This window comes from Neomonachus schauinslandi, chromosome 14 (assembly GCF_002201575.2).
Source record: "Neomonachus schauinslandi chromosome 14, ASM220157v2, whole genome shotgun sequence".
Taxonomy (NCBI): domain Eukaryota; kingdom Metazoa; phylum Chordata; class Mammalia; order Carnivora; family Phocidae; genus Neomonachus; species Neomonachus schauinslandi.
Genome location: NC_058416.1, coordinates 73,420,219 through 73,438,104, shown reverse-complemented (window position 1 = coordinate 73,438,104; position 17,886 = coordinate 73,420,219). Strand labels below are relative to the sequence as shown.

At 49.4% G+C, this 17,886-nt stretch overlaps 1 protein-coding gene across 1 annotated transcript in view; it reads left to right on the top strand.

The window, feature by feature from the left end:
* The window catches only part of MYO18B (myosin XVIIIB), a 239,894-nt gene that overhangs the window by 17,436 nt on the left and 204,572 nt on the right, over window positions 1-17,886 (top strand). Inside the window, exons 9-11 of the mRNA XM_021703505.2 lie at window positions 313-413; window positions 745-808; window positions 11,299-11,443. Coding sequence (XP_021559180.2) covers window positions 313-413; window positions 745-808; window positions 11,299-11,443 — 310 coding nt within the window. The remainder of the gene's footprint in view (window positions 1-312; window positions 414-744; window positions 809-11,298; window positions 11,444-17,886) is intronic.

Genomic DNA, 17,886 nt, shown 5'->3' with positions numbered 1-17,886 from the left:
CCCCCATTAATCACCACTTGGGTCAGGTTAGTAAGCTTCTGTTAAATACGAATATGTTGGAGATTGGCTCCGTTTAATTATTATTACTTTTGGATGCTTTCATCGGAAAGAGTCTATTGCAGTAGTTGAGTCCCTGGACGGGCTCTGAATCAGTGGGATAAAGGACGGTGAAGGTTCTATACGGAGGTGTCCGATGGAGTGCGGACCTGAGCTGTTGCCCCCAAGAGTGCATTGGGGCAGAGGGGCGCCCCAACGGGGCCGCCAGCAGGTGTACCCCGGGGGCTGATCATGTCCCGTCTGTTCCCGTTGCAGACGATGCTTTTGGAGAAGAGCCGCGTGGCCCGGCAGCCAGAAGGGGAAGGCAATTTCAAGGTTTTCTCCCAGATGCTAGCGGGGTTGGACCTGGATCTCAGGTGAGTGACAGAACTAAGCAGACGGCAAGGACTCATTCAGGTCGGCTGTTCAGATATGACCGTGGAGCACGTTCGCGCAGAGGGCCTGGAGTAACACCCGCTCCCCTGGGTGTATGTAGTGATTCTTCGTGCCAGGGTTTCCTGGCATTTAGGAAGGGTCACGGAAGGGCAGGGAGTGCAGAATATTCCAGAAAGGGGACTAGGGCCTGGGGCAGGCGCTGGGGTCATCCGGGCCATGGCGGGGAGCCCTCTGCCATGAGGACCACGTGCTCTGCCAGGCCTCTGGTGTGGGCAGCCCCTCCCTGACTTCCAGTCTCTTCTCTGCTTCCAGGACGGAGCTATACCTGCACCAGATGGCAGACAGCAGCTCCTTCGGCATGGGTGTATGGCCTAAGGTAAGGAAGGGTCCTTCCGGGGGGTGTGCGGATGTCTATGTCCCCACGGCCAGGATGGGAGCGTGATGGAGGGGCTCCCTGTGTGACTCTTCTCCTCTGCCAGTGGGGTACATAGTTGGCAAGGACGGGTCGTGGGGGGGCCTGGGCTGGTAGGGTAACTGACTTGTACATATAAGGGGGACCAGAAGGCGGTATATGGAGAGGTAAGCATGCGGGCTCTGGGCTCAAAGCCTGGCTTTGACACTTATTAAATACATGTTCCAACCTCTCTGAACACTTGTCTCCTCTTCGGTCAAATAATGCGAATGGTAGTATCTGTCTCATCGGGTCGGGGTGAGGAGTAAATGAAATGATGTGCATGAAGTGCGGAGCACGGGGCTTGGCCTAGATCCATCAATCAGGTACTCTTAGTAGATATTATTGGTGACTCACATGGGTAGGGGCAGTCAGAGCCTGCTTCCTGGAAAATGTGCTCTGTGAGTAGGACCTGGAGAGATGGTGGTCACTTGTTTAAAAAAAAGTAAGGTGTTGACTTGTTTGTTTATTCTTTTATTCATTTGTTTATATCTTAACAATTTTTTTCTGAGTCGCCCCCCACCCTACTACATCCACCAGCTCCTGTGCCAAGCTTGTGCCAAGTGCTGGGATTATGGTCTCTGTTCATGAATTTTTACTCTACCCAGAGAGATGGATGCACGTATTAATGCAGTCGTGTGAGATACGAATATGCCAGATGTTGCCCAAGATGCTGTGGGCACCAGAGGGTAGTTGAAAGAGCTACTTGGTCTCAGTCAGAGAAGGGACATTTGATGGGGTTTTGAGGAACGAATAGGAGTTCACCACATAGGGGAGGTTAGATAATTTCCACGCCAAAGTCTTTTTAACAAAGATACGATCTGGGAAATAAATAGTGCTGGAATAATGGGGAATCCTCATGTCAAAAATGGATTTCAATCCACAACCTCACACCAAACACAGAAGTGAACAAAGAATGGATTGTAGGGCCAAATGTAAAACTTAAAGCCATACAGTTTCTGGAAGAAAACAAGGGGAAAATTTCTCTAGCTTTGTTTCGGGTAAAGGTTTCTTAAATATGCCACCAAATACACAGTCCATAAGAAGACAAATAGATAAACTGTATTTCATCAAAATTAAGAACTTCTGCTCTTTGAAAGGTACAGTTAATATGAAAATACAAGCCACGAACTGGGAATAAATATTTTGAAATCACATAGCTGATACAGTATTTGAATCCAGAATATGAGAGATGACTGTCTAAACACATAGATACAACCTGATTAAAGATGGGCAAAAGATTTCAACGTACATTTTGCCAAAGAAGACACACGGATGATTGATACGCCCATGGAATTAGGCTCTACATTACTAGTCGTTAAAGGAATTCAAACTAAAACCACGATACGCTACTGCTGCACAATCATGAGAATGTGTGCGTTTTAAAAGATTGATCATACCAAGCGCTGGTGAGAATTTGGGGCAGCTGGTACTCTCCCACATTGTTGGCGGGACTGTAAAAAGTATCACTGTTTAGGCAAACAGTCTCCTAAAAAAGCGAAACCTACACTTTCTGCACGATGCACTAGTCTACTCCTAGGTATTTATGCAGGAAAATAAAAGTGCGTGTCCAGACGAAGGTTTTGACGCGAGAGTTCTTGGCAGTTTTATTTGTAGCAGCCCAAACCTAGCAATGCCTAATAACCAGTGAGGGGCTGCTGGGTGTCGATGAAGATAGTAGATGAGTCAGCCATAAAAATGAATGAGCAACTGGCATATCTGAGAACATGCTGGCTCTCAAAATAATTATGCTGAGTGAAAAATCTCCGGTGAGGGGCACCTGGGTGGCTCAGTAGGTTAAGCATCATGATCCCGGGGTCCTAGGATCAAGTCCCACATCAGGCTCCCTGCTCAGCGGGGAGCCTGCTTCTCCCTCTGCCTGCCCCTCCCCGCTGCTTGTGCTCCCTCGCTCTCACGAATAAGTGGATAAAATCTTTTTAAAAAAAAAAGAAAAGAAAAATCTCCGATGAAAGAGAGAATAACTGTATGATCCCATGTATGTGAAACTCTACAAATTGCAGACCGACCAGCAGTGACAGAAAATAGGGCAGTGGTTGCCTGGGCATTGGATGGGGGCAGGAGGAGGGGAGAAAGGATGATAAAAGGGAACTTTTGGGGGGGGTGATGGATATGTTCACCATCTTTATTGTGGTTATAGTTCCATGCGTATCAGATTATACCTTTTAAAGATGAGTAGTTTATCCTTTGTCAATTACATGTTAATGAAGCTGTCTACACACACACACACACACACACACACACACACACACACACACACACTGCTGGGTACTCTCCACAGAGTTAAGGATTCAGCAGGTCTGGGGCAGGGCCTGAGAATCTGTATTCCTCCCAAGTCCCCAGGTGATGCTCCTGCAGCTGCTGGTTCAGGGACCACCCCCCACTACCACCAAGGACCACTGACATGGAGCTGATTTTTGCAGTAGGAGTAAGATGATGCAGCTTCTCTATCTTTAAATTCTGGGGGCTAATCCACTCTTCTTCCAACACCCCATTTCGCTGGCAGGCATCCACAATATGGTTTTCTTCCAGACCCTTTCTCCCTATGACTGGACCCCTGACTTTGACCGTGACCTCACAGGATGAGAGACTATCCCAAGCACTGGGCTTTCCCGTTGGTGTTAATGAAGTCTGGCCAACTGTATCCATTTGAGTGTGTGAGAGGATTGTTTTTGAGGAGAAGAGCCCCAGCCTGTTCCTTGTGAGCTTTCCCCAGCCTGACTTTTTGTTAACAGTCTGCACACAGGAATGGGTCACAGCGGGAATCCGTGTCAGGCAGGCTTTTGAAGTAGATTTCTTTTTGTGTGTGTGTTTCTGGGGGGTGTTTTCTTGAGACCAGTTGATTTGCAGGGAACTGGTAGGGTGTTCCTTTGTTCTCTCTCTGCTATTTGGCAGGTATCCAGGGAAACTTTCCTCAGTGTTCTAAGAACAAAAATAAAGTCTGAAAGCTCACTGCTCTTTGATCCCAGCCTGGGGTAGTTTTCTGGGGCTGGGTGGTCCCAGTACTGTCTCAGTAAGGGCATGTGGTGGTCTGGAAATACCCCCAAGAATGGGAGTTGCTAAATACAAGCTCCCCAAGTTCCCAGATTGAGCACACAAACATACAGGATGCCCAGAACTTCATCTTGTAAGGGATCTAATGTACAGCATGGTGACTATAGTTCATAATTGTGTTTATCGCATACGTCCAATTTCTTAGGAGAGTGGATCTTAAGTGTTCTCACCACACAACAAAAAATAGTAACTATGTGAAGTGACAGATGTCTTAATTAACTACATTGTGGCAGTCATTTCAGAACGTGTACCTAGATCAAATCATCACATTGTTGTACACCCAAAATATACAATTTTTATCTGTCAATTATAACTCAGTAAAACTAAAAAAAAAATACCCCACAGGATGACTGGTTAAATTTGAATTTCAGATAAACATGGAATAATTTTTTAAGTATAATTATGCCCCAAATATTGCATGGGGAGGCATGGAGGGTTGGAGTCATATCAGAGAAGGCTGCCTGGAGGAGGTGAGCCAGACAGTGAAGTTGGACAGGGGCAGTGAGGCCAGCATTCCTGCTCTACCAGACATTGCAGGGAAATATACTAAAACGTTACCCATCATTTATCAGAGATTCAAATTGAACTATATGTCCTGCATTTCGTCTGGCAATTCTACGGCCCAGTTCATCCCTGGCTGAGCCTTCCTCCTCCTCCTAGCCAGTCCTGCTGACTTGGATCAGTTCTGCTCTGACTTCATCTGTAACCGTGGCTTTCATTGTTCCCTGAGAATTCACTGATGACGGTGGTTAAGAAATGGGTCCTGGAGTCTGACAAATCCAGGTTCAAATTCCAGTACCAGATGGGAGGCCTTAAGCAGGGTGACTTCATTTGCCTGGGCCTCGGTTTCCTCAAAGGTAAAACTGGGATGCTAATAGCCCCCCCCCTTGCCCCCAAGTTAAATGAAATGAAACCCACCAAGTGCTTGGACACTCAGCTCTTATTATCATGATTATGATAATGATTCATTATTACCTTGTATGACAGCATGGGACTTTTGTCTCATTAGTCTTTACTCTATCCTCTAGTTTATATTCTTAATATTTATTTTCAGGGGCACCTCCATGGCTCAGTTGGTGGAGCATGTGACTCTTGATCTCGGGGTCATGAGTTTGAGCCCCACGCTGGGTGTAGAGATTACTTTAAAAATATATATACACGCTATATACATACACAGCAATATACTATATATATAAAATATATATAATTTATTTTTTAAAAATTCATTAATGCATACTTCCTGTGGAAAAAACCAGAAAAAAAGCATACAGACAAAACCAAAATGAAATCACATACACTCACACAAACCAAAACACAGGCGTCCGTAACTTCGCCATCTTGAGACATCCATTGGTAACATGTTTACAGATCTGCTCTCAGCACTTTTTCTATGAGTATTTTATACAGTTCATAACAGACTAGACGTCACGAAAACTTTCACAAACAATATATTTAATGACCAGACGGACATTCAGACGGGAGTCAGGATTCCCCGCGCCATTTCCCTAATGTTGTCCATTTACTGAAAAGGTTCTAAACCCTTTTTGTAGTTCTTAATAATGAGATGATAAATATCTTTGTGCATCCATCCTGGGCCTCTGTACCTGTATTACTATCCCCCGCTTCCCAGCCCCTTGTCCAGGGAGAGACCTCCTGTTAATGCCTGTGTGTGCGTGTGTGTGTGTGTGTGTGTGTGTGTGTGTGTGATCTCGTTGATAACAATCTCTCATCCTGTTTCACAATGTTTGCTTGCTTATTGTCTGTCTCCCCACCATCCTAAGGTTCTGTGTTCTCTTCACTGCTTGTGTATTTTACAAGGCCTAGCACTGAGCCGGGCACACAGCAATGAACGTTTGTTGAGTGAATAAGCGAACGAGCAGGCCCCACTCACCACCACTTGGCTAAAATCTCATCTTTTCAATTTTCTCAATTTTGCGGCCGTGGTAGGCAGAACTATATTAATTGCACTTTAATTTATCCCGCTGTGTCGTCAAAGGCATTTGCTGGGGCTTTGGGGATCTCGTGTCTCTCTTTGGATCCATTGCCTGCATCCTGGGAGCTGGGGTGGTTGCTGGGAATCCCAGAGGAGCCGGGAGAAGGGAATTCGAGAGTTTGGGGGTCTCCTTCCTCAGCCGGCCTGGCTCTGGGGTCCTGGAGCATGGGATTAGTAGCACCATGGGCCTGGCGCAGTGGGTGGATAAAGTCTACCTCAGCGTCAATGGCTCTGATTCAGGGACACTAACCAGCAGCTCGTTGACATTGACTCATCAGTGGATATTTATTGATCTCATCGCGTCCCAGGCACTGGCACAGAGTTTTGGAGGCGGGTGGGAGCCGCCACGGCCACATCTTTGAAGCAGATCCTTCGAAGCCAGAATGACAAGTGCTGGAATCAGAGGTGTGTGTCAGCTGAGGCCAGGCTGGGAGGGGTAGAGGTGTATCAAGGAAGGCTGCCTGGAGGAGGTGAGCATGAGCTGGTCTGTTGGTGCACTGAGTGAGGTCGGACAGGGGCAATGAGGCCAGCATTCCTGCTCCACTGAGCGCCTGAGGCAAAGGGGAAGGTGGAGCGTGGCTGCAGAGCCCAGGATGAGGCCCGGGGCCATCAGCTGGAGCAGGGCCCTGGGCCGGAAGCACTGAGCCCTGAGGGATGGTGCTGGCCGCCCCCCGGTGGCTGCCTCCGCTCACTGACTGTCAGTCCCAGCTCCTGGTCCCTGCCCTGTGCCCTTACTGCCTTCCACTTTCAGCTTTTAAATGGACCTCATTTGAGATCTGTCAGGGCACCGGGACACATTTGAAATCACAAAGCTTTCATATTATTTTCTTCTCTGTAATTTATTTTTCTGCAACCTAGCCTGATTTTTTTTTTTTAAGTGCCCAGCAGCAGTGATAATAATAATCATCTTTGCCTCCCAGCAGTTTGCTTCTGGCTTTTACCTTCCAGGCTTTGACCTGAGGCACATTTATTTTTTATGACCCAGTTGTCAACTGTGGAGGAATGATCTCCAAATGGGAAGATGGGGGATCATGCATTCTTGCTGGGGGCTCTGCCCAGAGCCTTCGCTTCCTTAATCCTCCTAATGGTCCTCTGAGCAAAGGGATTTTTATCACATCTGGTTTTCAGGAGCAGTAACCGGGCTCAGAGAGGTGAAGTCACTTGCCTAAGAGCACACAGCTTGGAAGTGGTAGAGGCAGGGCTGGACCTGTCCCCAAATCTGGCACTATAGCCCGTCCCCCTCTGTCACCTCAATCCAGTGTTGTGGCTGAAGACCAGGTGCTCTGGGGTTCACTGTGCACTCTGGGGTCATTTATCCTCTCTTGGACTCAGTGTTCGCACCTGCGGAATGGGTAGAGCCACACCCAGCTCCCTGGTCTGCTCCTAGCAGTGGGGGCCCAGTAGAGTATCTGGCAAGCAGTGAATTTTCTCCTCCCCAGTTGGGTGACTTTGGACAAGGGTCTAACCCTCTCTGAGCCTCAGTTTCCTCCTCTGTCAGCGGGAGAGACCCACACCTACCTCACAGAGTATAAGTACCTAGTGCAGTGTAGCAGCTGCTCAATTCATGTTTCCTCTTCTCCCTCCTTAAATGGACTCCCAGTGCCCAGGGAAGATGTGAGCTTGGGGCGGAACGGCCCAGGTATGGGGAGCTCCGGGCTGACACCTGTCCTGCCCTCCCCACGTTCTCTAGGAGGTTCACCCACCTGTGTGGGCACCGATATTTCTTTTGCAAGTGAACTGAGCCCACTTTCAGCATTTTCCTCCTAGAGCCCGCCTCAGGGAGAAGATGCTCACGTGCCGGCTTTCTCTCGGCTAGGGAGGCCTCCAGTAGCCACGGCTCCCTCAGAGAGCAGCTCCCAGCTGCAAACCGGGGCTCCCCACCGCCCGTCTCTCGGGGGGAGACGGGCCTGCACAACCCACCTGAGGGTTCTCGGCACCCAAGCACCACGCTCCCTCCCCCAGCCCCGTGCCCTTCTGCTTGGAGACTCTTCCTGTCCTGCCCACCCCAGTCCCCATGTCCCCTGGCTTATTCTGTTTGCTTCATGCACCACTACTTCCAGGAAGCCTCTGACTCTCCCCAGAGTCTCCCCCCCCCCCCCCCCCCCCTGCAGTCACTCCGGCTATCATTCGGTTTGCACATCTGTCCCCCTCATTGGCCTGGGAGCCTCTCAAGGGCAGGACCATGCCCAGTTCACATTCCATGGGGTGCTGGGCGTGCACTTGGGCAGCAGTGGGGGAGGGTGTCCGGGAAAGCAGAACAGCCTGGGTCAAGGCACCACGGGGAGAGATGCAGCGGTGCACAGGGACCAGCATTTATTAGGCACCACTGTGTGCCGGGGCACTATGCTGGGTGCTTTACATGACTCATTTATTCTCACAGTGGCCCTGGGAGGACGGCAGGCTACGGTTTCTGTTCTACAGAAGTGGAAACTGAGCCCCAGGGCAAGGGCCAGAGATCTGTACAAAGTCACTCTGCTGGGAGCAGAGAGTCTAGGGGACGGCCAGCTCTGTCTGACTCCAAATCCAAACCTGGCCACTCTCTGCATTGAAGGAATCTCCTGGGCACTCTAAGCACAGCCCAGTCTAATGTGGAGAGGGCATTCTGGATTTTTTTTTTTTCCCCCTCACTAAATTACCTGCAGTCTTTGATTGACCTTGAGTCTTTGCCTCAGATAAACTCTGGGCATGGTGTGAGTTGGCTTTTTTTTTTTTCATTATTTTATTTTATTTTTATTTATTTATTTGAGAGAGAGAGAGAGAAAGCACAAGCAGGAGGAGGGACAGAGGGAGAGAGGGAGAGGGAGAAGCAGACTCCCCACCCAGCAGGGAGCCCGACCCAGGGCTCGATCTCAGGACCCTGGAATCATGACCTGAGCCGAAGGCAGACGCTTAACAGATTGAGCCACCGAGGCGCCCCTAATTTTTTTTTAATTGAGGTGAGACATAAAGCGTATAAAGCACACAAATTTTAAGCCTCCAACTCAGCGATGATTATATTCTTAAGCACACCTGTAGCCACACCCCAGATCGACACCTAGAACATTCCTCATTCTGACAAAGGCTCTTTCGAGTCTCTCTGCCGGCAGGTGTGTCCCTCCCGTCCCAGAGTCATCACCTGACTTGTCTTACCAGAGGCTAGTTTGGCCCGTGTTGAACCTCGCAGAAATGGGAGTCCCAGGGTGCAGAGTCTTTGGTATCTGGCTCCTCTGGCTCAGCCCGGGTCTGTGGGATTCAGGCGTGTGGTCGCAGCCACCAGCGGCTCGTTCTCGTTCATTGCTGAGTGATCCTCCAACACCGTGCCCCGGCTACACGGCCCTTTGTTTATTCCTTCTCCTGTGCATAGACATTTGGGCTGTGACTTGACGTAGTCCACTAATTTCACTGATCTCTCCGTGCGCAACTGGGATGCAAGGAGTGGCTTGCACTCCAGCACTGGGCAGAGGTGTTTGGTTCCTTGGAAATTCAAGGAACTGTAAACATCTTCCTGATCCTAATGGTTCGGACCAGAAACATAGACATTTTTCTCTCTCTATTTTCTGTTGCAACAGGGCGGGGGGGGGGGAAGGGGGGGGAGGGGGGGGCAGGGAGAGGAAGAGAAAGAGATGAAGCTTTAGGGGAAGTGTCTCCTTCTCTTCACATGAGCTCAGTGGCAGATGATGGAGTCCACCTGTAATTTAAAGTCAAATGCTCAGAGCTGACAGTGGGAACGATAGTAAATGTGTAGCCACTGTCCTTCTGGTGTCCTTTCACTGCTACTTTGAAATCTCATCAATAACTGAGAACATGTTGGTCAGATGCCCTCCCTCCCTCCGTGGGCTCCAGCGGAGCAGCAGCCGTTGCTAGGCTGAGCTCCTGGTTGCTAGGGATTTTGTGGTCCTGCGGTGGCCCAGAAATATGACGGATCAGTGGCACATGCTTTTGCTATTAATTGAAATATTTTCACAGCGAATCTCTCAATGTCACCGCCTGCTTTGACACCGTCCCAATTGGTCGCTGATCCTTGCAGCCTTCTTTCCTGGTTAGAAATGACTTGAATGCAAGGGGACAAGCAGCCTGGACTGGAAATCAGAAAAGCCTGATTCCAGCCCTGCATCTGATACTAATTTGCTGTGCGACCTTGGGCCAGTGTTCTCCCCTCTCTGGGCATACTGGATTCTGCAAAATTCAAGGACCTGCCAGCTTTAACAGCCTACCGTTCATCGCCCACGCTCTGTAAGAGGGCCAAGTGCAAACCAACTCCTCATTATCTGCTGGTGGATTAGTGACAAAAGAATTCTTGTCCCCAGCTCACTTCCTCTCAGCCCAGCAGGTTTCTGGGCTGAGTCTTCTTGGCCAGATGGTGTGTGCAGGAGTTTCAGACTCATTTTAATATTCAATCCCGAACGTAATTGGGATCATAAATCTGAAAAAGAAAAAAACAACACCCTACAACCCATAAACATCAGAACATGTCACTTTCTCGTTCCTCCCGCTTAAAAATCTTGGGTAGTTTCCCATCACTTGCACTGGGGATAGCGAACGGTTGGTTTCCCCTTCAGTTGCTGGGGCAGATCAGTTGGTGTCGGCTGCAAGGGGTGGTGTCCTGAGAAGAATCGGGGACTCACTGGCTTGCTGCGGGCTCTTGATTGATTACTGATGCCTGCCACAGGTGCAGGAGTGTAGACAGGGGCGTGCGTTTGCCAGGCGTGGCACCTGCAACCTGCTCAAGCTCTCTCTCTTCTCTGTCAGCCCCGCCTCCAAAAAGATCTGCTTCTGCACCCGCATTCAGAGGCTCACCTGTTGTCTCCTCAGATCTCCTTTGGTCCTGTTGTTCCCTCTGCTCGTCGGGACTTATTGCATTCAATTGGTCGAATGATGCCTAGTCATCTTCCAAATTCAGTCTCGGGTTTGTTTCGCCTTCTGTGACCATCTATTTGCCGCTTTTGGGTGGGATTCATCAGCGCCTTCCTGCCTCTGAGATCCCACTGTTCCCCACTCATACCTGGCCCCCGGTTATGTCTCCTTCCACTGCTCCCTTGAGAGGCCCCCCAAGTCAAGTGCTGGGCTTCCCTCGGCTTTGCATCCTCAGGGCCCAGTACCGAGCGGAGCCTCAAAACAAACAAACAAACAAAAAACCAGATCTCCCGAATGAACACATGGATGAATAAAAATCGCAGCGCATTCCAAAGTCAGATAGAAACGATTTCTAGAACTTTCCCTACAGTTGGAGCCCTGGGTGTCAAGCCGCACAGCCTAGTTGTGGGTCATTTACTGCGCTAATAAAGCACGTTTCCCCCGAGGGTGAGCCCTGAGTCAGTGCTTCGCCTTTTCTCCACCCTCACGGCCTCTTCCTCTCTCCCTTTGCTCTCAGCCTGAAGACAAGCAGAAGGCGGCGGCCGCCTTTGCCCAACTCCGCTGCGCCATGGAGACACTGGGCATTTCGGAGGGCGAGCAGCGAGCCATTTGGAGGGTGTTGGCAGCCATCTACCACCTCGGCGCGGCGGGGGCCTGCAAAGGTATGTGCTTCCTGCCCAGCTCACCTGTGCTACCAGTTGTCTGTGGCGGCAGCTGCCACCACGAGGAGGGACAGGATCAATCTGTCATCTGCGTCGCTGGGCCTGTTCTCTGGGAGGCTGCAGGACCGGGCGCGGTGAGATGGAAATGGGGCTGGGGTTTTTCAAGGAAACCTTGTAGACGGAGATATTCTCCGTCTGTGTGGTCCAGAACCAGCCCCGAGCAGCATGGGGCTGTTGAGCCCCTGACATGCAGCTAGCGCAACTGAGGGGTGGAATGTTTAATTGCGTGACATTTTCATTAACATGAATTTAAGTAGCCATCTGTAACTGGCAGCCACAGCGTTGAGCATGGAAGCTCCAGAACACCTGAGAGATAGCTGGGTCCAAGCAATAAAGGTGCTGTGTTTCTACCTAGGCATCTTGGAGATGCTCCCCCACCTTACGTGCTGAAGCTTACGCAGCCATCCTTCTCCTCCTGAGTCTGCTCCCTGCCCTGAGTTGTCTGTTTACTGAGCATCCCTACTTCAGCTTGGTTTCCCAAGTGGTTCTGGTCTTCCCTCTTGCCCTTACCCCTCCCTAGCCGATCATTATTCACCTTGCCCTGTAGAGGATCTCTGTGACAACATTTCTGTCCTTGTTCCTTGTTTCTCTAGTCTTACTGTTTGCCAGTCTTTTTTTTTTTTTTTTTTTTGCTTGGACTGTTACAGTAGTCTCATTGCTAATGTCTACGTTCTTCCCTCAGTCCATCTTCGTTGTGACCCCTGGGCTCTTTTCTAAAAACTATAGGCCTATTGTGTCATCCCCTGCTTAGAATCTTCCCGAGGCTCTCTCTTGCCTGCTAACTCAACTAAAATTCCTTGACTCGGCATTCAAGTCTCCTCACTTCCCTAACCACTTTCTTTGGTCTCTTTTGGCGCTGTAAAAGGTCCCAGGGAGACAGTGGGGATCAAGAGTAGCATGGCTCCTGCCTTCATGAGGATCATGGTGCCTTGTATTGTGATCGTGTCCTTGTCTAGCTCTTTCTAGTAGGGAGTGCATTCCTTGTGGCCTGGGACATGGAGTTGGGATTTACGTGTTGAATGAATATGTGTGAATTGAGGTCTGTCCTCTGGGGCTGTGTACCGACTCTGGCTGACATTCTGGGTCATTTGTATGTGGGCAGCAGACTTCTGGAATATGTTGGCACATCATTCCTGCCATCCCCACACTCCTGGGCCTTGGGGTCTATTCTTTCAATTCTCGTACATGTGAGCTGCATGTATTGGCCCACTGATTTGACTTTGGAAATTTCTAGAAGTTATGCTGAGTCAGAAATAAGTAAGGTAGGGATCCCCCAGTTGGTCCAAACCAAGGACAGACATGATTGACTCGGCAAAGGTGAAAAGTCAAATGCCACTTGCCTTTCCAAAAATCAGTTGTGGGCCATGCTCAACACGTTGGCTACTGGGGCATCACTACCATTTTGCCTGTGGGACTGTAGGGTCTCTCTCTCTCAGCTTCCTTGTCACCAAGACCAACGTGGGTCATGCACACCATAGTGTGAGAACATGGCCCCATCTCCAACCTGAGCTGCCTTTCTTTCCCTACAAAACTCTAATCATCTGGTAAAATCTCTACCTCTGCAATTGGCTTTGTCCCCAGGAAGGGTCGGCAAACTATGGCTTATAGGGCTAAATTCAGTCTGCTGTCTGCTTTTGGACAGCAATAAGCTAAAAATAGTTTTTATATTTCAATTAGATGAATATCTATCTATCTATCTATCTATCTATCTATCTATCTATCCATCATCTACCTACCTATCTGTAAAGTTTGGGGGTGTGTGAAAATTCTATGGTATTCAAATTATAGTATCCATAATTAAAATTTTATTGGAACATGGTCATGCCCCTCATTTACATGTCTCTGGCTACATTCCTGCCACAATGGCTGAGTTGAGGAGTTGAGACAAAGATGGTGTGGCCTGCAAAGCCTCAAATAATTACTATTATATAGCCCTTTACAGAAGAAGCTCGCCCAGCCCAATCCTGCACCAACCCATGCAAGATCACAGCAACTGGGGGGCTTCATGCCTCCAAAGTGCCTAAATGTTTGATTTGCTCTGAAAAAACTCCTCCATCCCCCTTAGACCCGGCCATGCCAGAGTGAGGATGTTAGGAATCTGTCCCTGCCCCCAACTTGATGTATGACCTTAAGCAAGTCACCTCTGCCTCTGGTCACAGTTTTATCAGATGTGACATTCTGCTGTTGAGCCAGATTCAAGGTTCTTAATCTAGTGAATTTGTTTTCTGACAGTTCTGGAGGCTGAAAGTTAAAGGTCAAGGTGCCGGCAGGGTTGGTTTTGCCTGAGGCCTCTGTCCTGGGCTTGCAGAGGCTTGCCTTCCCGCCGTGTCCTCACTCATGTGTGTGTCTGCGTCCTGATCTCCTCTTCTGATTAGGACACCAATCACATTGGATTAGGGCCCACCCCCAGGACCTCATTTTACCTTAATTATCATGTTAAAGCCTTGATCAACAAATACAGTCACAATTTGAAGTCCTGGGAGTTAGCACTTTAACATACAGATTTGGGGAAGACATAATTCAGCCCATAACACATCCCCATCCCTGAGATGAGCCAACATCTACTTTGTGCCCAGACCTGGAAGAGGGAGGGATATGAGGGGCTGTGAAAATTGGGCCCCTTCTTGTGAATTTATCATCTCATAAGGAGACATGAGGCTTCCTACCTAGGACCATCAGCCAGCTTTGTGAGCTGGCTGAGTCGAGGGTGGGATTGCAGAGGTCAGAGCAGGAAAGCCATGAAGGTTCAGAGTTGGGACATCCATGGGCTGGGGATGAGTTGAAGGAAGCAAGCCTGTTTTACAGAATGGAAAGCTGAGGCTCTTGGTGCAATTAACCAGGACTGAACACCAGACTCGTCTGAGCTTCGGTGATCTCCTCTTTCAATGGGCAGAGAATGGGATTGATGGGAGGATCAAGTGAAATATGGGGGAGGAAGCTAAACTGGACTGGGTCCCCTAAAGCAGACCCTGAGACAAAGATTTGGGTACATGTATCCTTCTGGGAGGGGATCAGCAGTAGGGGAGGGAGATAGGGAAGGGAAGGCAGGTGATACTTTAATGAGCACATCACTTCTGGGCAACTGGAAGCCCAGTTCCACTGGGGACCTCTGAGCGATTCTGAGGAACATGGCTCCCAATTGTATTACCCCGGAGACAAGGGAGCCAGGGCATTTATCCACCGCCTCCTCCTTCTCCCTGGTCGAAGGTTGCTCCTGGGAGGCATTAACGCCCGCACTTCCAGCCTGTCCTGAGCTTGAGCTGAGCATGTGCCTGCAGCCAGAGACGGCAGGGACACACAGACAGGTACCCGCAGTGCCAGACCAGGGACATGCATGGGGTGGCAGGTCTGGGATGGCCAAGGCAAGGGATGGTGGATCGGTCATCAGAAGAGGCTAGCTCGAGGCAATCCTTCACCAGAAGGTGAGTCTAGGATTTTGTTGTCCATCCCAGCATAGATGACTCTCCTCAGGTGGCCCAGCTGGTTGCCTCTCGGCTGCACTGAGCTGACACAGGATTGCCCCCCCCCCCCGCCCCCCCAGACACTCTGCAAGGTCTGCAAATGCGTGGGATCTCCCTCCCGATTTCCACCATCAACTTCAACCCTCTCTACCTCCAATGCCACAAAACAGGCTCGCAGAGTCCCCTGGCCCACCGACCGGTCACCAGAGGAGTTCGGTACATGGGATTTCTCCCCCTACAGGGCACCTGGGAGGCCCCCTCTGATGTGGGCTCGGGGACCTGCCCCATACCTGGAGCTGCCTGTAACGCTAAAAGGGAAAGTCACATTTATAAATATTTTATTAATACATGATTATGGCAATAATTTCTCCCAGCCTCCCCCCCCCATCCCACCTTATAAATTATTTTAAGAGGAGCTGCTGTCAGTCTGCCTGGGAGGCCTGCCCGATGATTTACTTACTATATATTCTGCTCTGGAAGATTTCATAATAGGTTGCTCTAAAATCAGCTATTAAGAATTTCAAAGTCATATATAAATGTCTTTGCTTTGTGTCATAACAGATCATTTTGAAATATATTAAGAATCATTTCCATTAATCAGGGTTTTTTTTTTTTTTCTCATTAAAATGATGTTCTTCTCTCAGTGCGCCTGGCTTCCTTATTTTGAGAGCCCTGATCTTATTTTTTAAAAACCAGTATCAGTCCCTGTGGGAGATTTTGGGGCTCATAACCGGACTCAGGGTTTCTGAAATGTTAGGGCAACGACAACAGCCACCACGAATTATCCGTTTAGTATTTGACCGTTTCAAAATCACTTGTACTTTGATCGTGCCTCTTGATCGGATTCAATTCATGCAGTAATCTGGTGAGGACCAACAGCGCTACGGGCAGGAGTCCGGAGCCAGCCTGCTGGGTGCAAGCTTTGGCTTGGGCTCCCCAAACCTCAGTTTTCCGCTCTATAAAATGGAGCCAATAGAGGCCCCGGCTTGCAGGCTCGTTGTGAGGATTAACTGAGTCAGTGCCCAAAAGTGCGGGGTACAGGACTTGGCTGGTCAAGTGTGGGCTCAGAAGTGTTCGCTGCCATGCGTCTCCCTCTGTTGGATTAAAGAACAGAGACTCAGAGAAAGTACGTATTTTACCTGACGTTGCACAGCGAGTACGTGCCAGAGTACTCGGCAGGTCAGGCTCCCTGCAAATATCCCTCCGCTGTCCTTGCCTTTGCAACAGGCCGTGAGGGTCGTCTCCTAACGCGGAACGGATTTGTTTTTCTGGACCCTGGGCTGAGAGCTTCTAGACGTGGTCACTGCAGCCTTAGAACAGCCTGGGAGGGGTGAGGTCTATTATGATGCCCATCTAACAGATGACGTTGGCCGGAGCTTCGTCCCTATCCCCCAGGGCACACAGCTAAAGTCAGAGGTGGGATTTGGACCCAGGTCTGCCCAAGCTCTGAGCCCAAACTTGGGGGACTACACATCTTGCCTCTTGCCTCATGCATTGCTGCCTCTGTCCTCACAGGCTCCCAGAGGGCTGGTGGGGTCACTTTCTCAGCTGGGCTCTCTGAATTGCCTCTGAAGCCAAATGTGGGGGGCTTTCCTTAGGCCAAACAATTCTCTGATTCTCCAGACACCACCTGGGTGTCCCACAATTCAATTCAATTCAATGCAGACGCTGGAGTCCGTGCAGACCTCACAGGTTAAGGGCTCTGTCCCACAGGCCTGCCCGACTTCAGACCCCAGGACCACACATTTGGGCCACCTGTACTTCTGACCAACCAGCTATAAAGCTGGGGGCTTCCCGCCACCCCCTCGGGCTTGATGATTTGCCAGAAAAGCTCACAGAACCCAGGAAGGCACTTTACTTACCTTTATCCATTTATTATAAAGGATACAACCCAGGAACAGCCAAATGCAAGAGATGTGTAGGGCAAGGCATGGGGGAGGGGTTCCTTGCCCTCTCTGGTACGACCCCCACCCCCACCCCCAGCTCCTCAATGTGTTTACCAACCCGGAAGCTCTCAGAATTCTGTAGTTTGGGATTTTTACAGTGGTTTTATTATTTAGGCATGATTGATGAAGTCCTTGGCCACTGGTGATTGATTACTCAGCCCCCAGCCCCTTTCCCCTCCTCAGATGTCAGGGGGTGAGGCTGAAAGTTCTAAATTTCTTTTTTTTTTTTTTAAAGATTTTATTTATTTATTTGAGAGAGAGAGAGAGAGCACAAGAGAGGGGAGCAGGAGAGGGAGAAGCAGACTCCCTGCTGAGCAGGTAGCCCGATGCGGGACTCGATCCCGGGACTCCAGGATCATGACCTGAGCCGAAGGCAGTCGCTTAACCAACTGAGCCACCCAGGCGCCCCTGAAAGTTCTAAATTTCTTTTTTTTTTTTTTTTTAATATCATTCTTTTTTTTTTTTTTTTTATTCTTATGTTAATCCCCATACATTACATCATTAGTTTTAGATGAAGTGTTCCATGATTCATTGTTTGTGCATAACACCCAGTGCTCCATGCAGAACGTGCCCTCCTCAATACCCATCACCAGGCTAACCCATCCTCCCACCCCCCTCCCCTCTAGAACCCTGTTTGTTTTTCAGAGTCCATCGTCTCTCATGGTTCGTCTACCCCTCCGATTTCCCCCGCTTCATTCTTCCCCTCCCGCTACCTTCTTCTTCTTCTTCTTCTTTTTTTTTTTTTTCTTAACATATATTGCGTTATTTGTTTCAGAGGTACAGATCTGAGATTCAACAGTCTTGCAAAATTCACAGCGCTTACCAGAGCACATACCCTCCCCAGTGTCTATCACCCAGTCACCCCATCCTTCCCACCCCACCCCCCACTCCAGCAACCCTCAGTTTGTTTCCTGAGATTAAGAATTCCTCATATCAGTGAGATCATATGATACTTGTCTTTCTCTGATTGACTTAT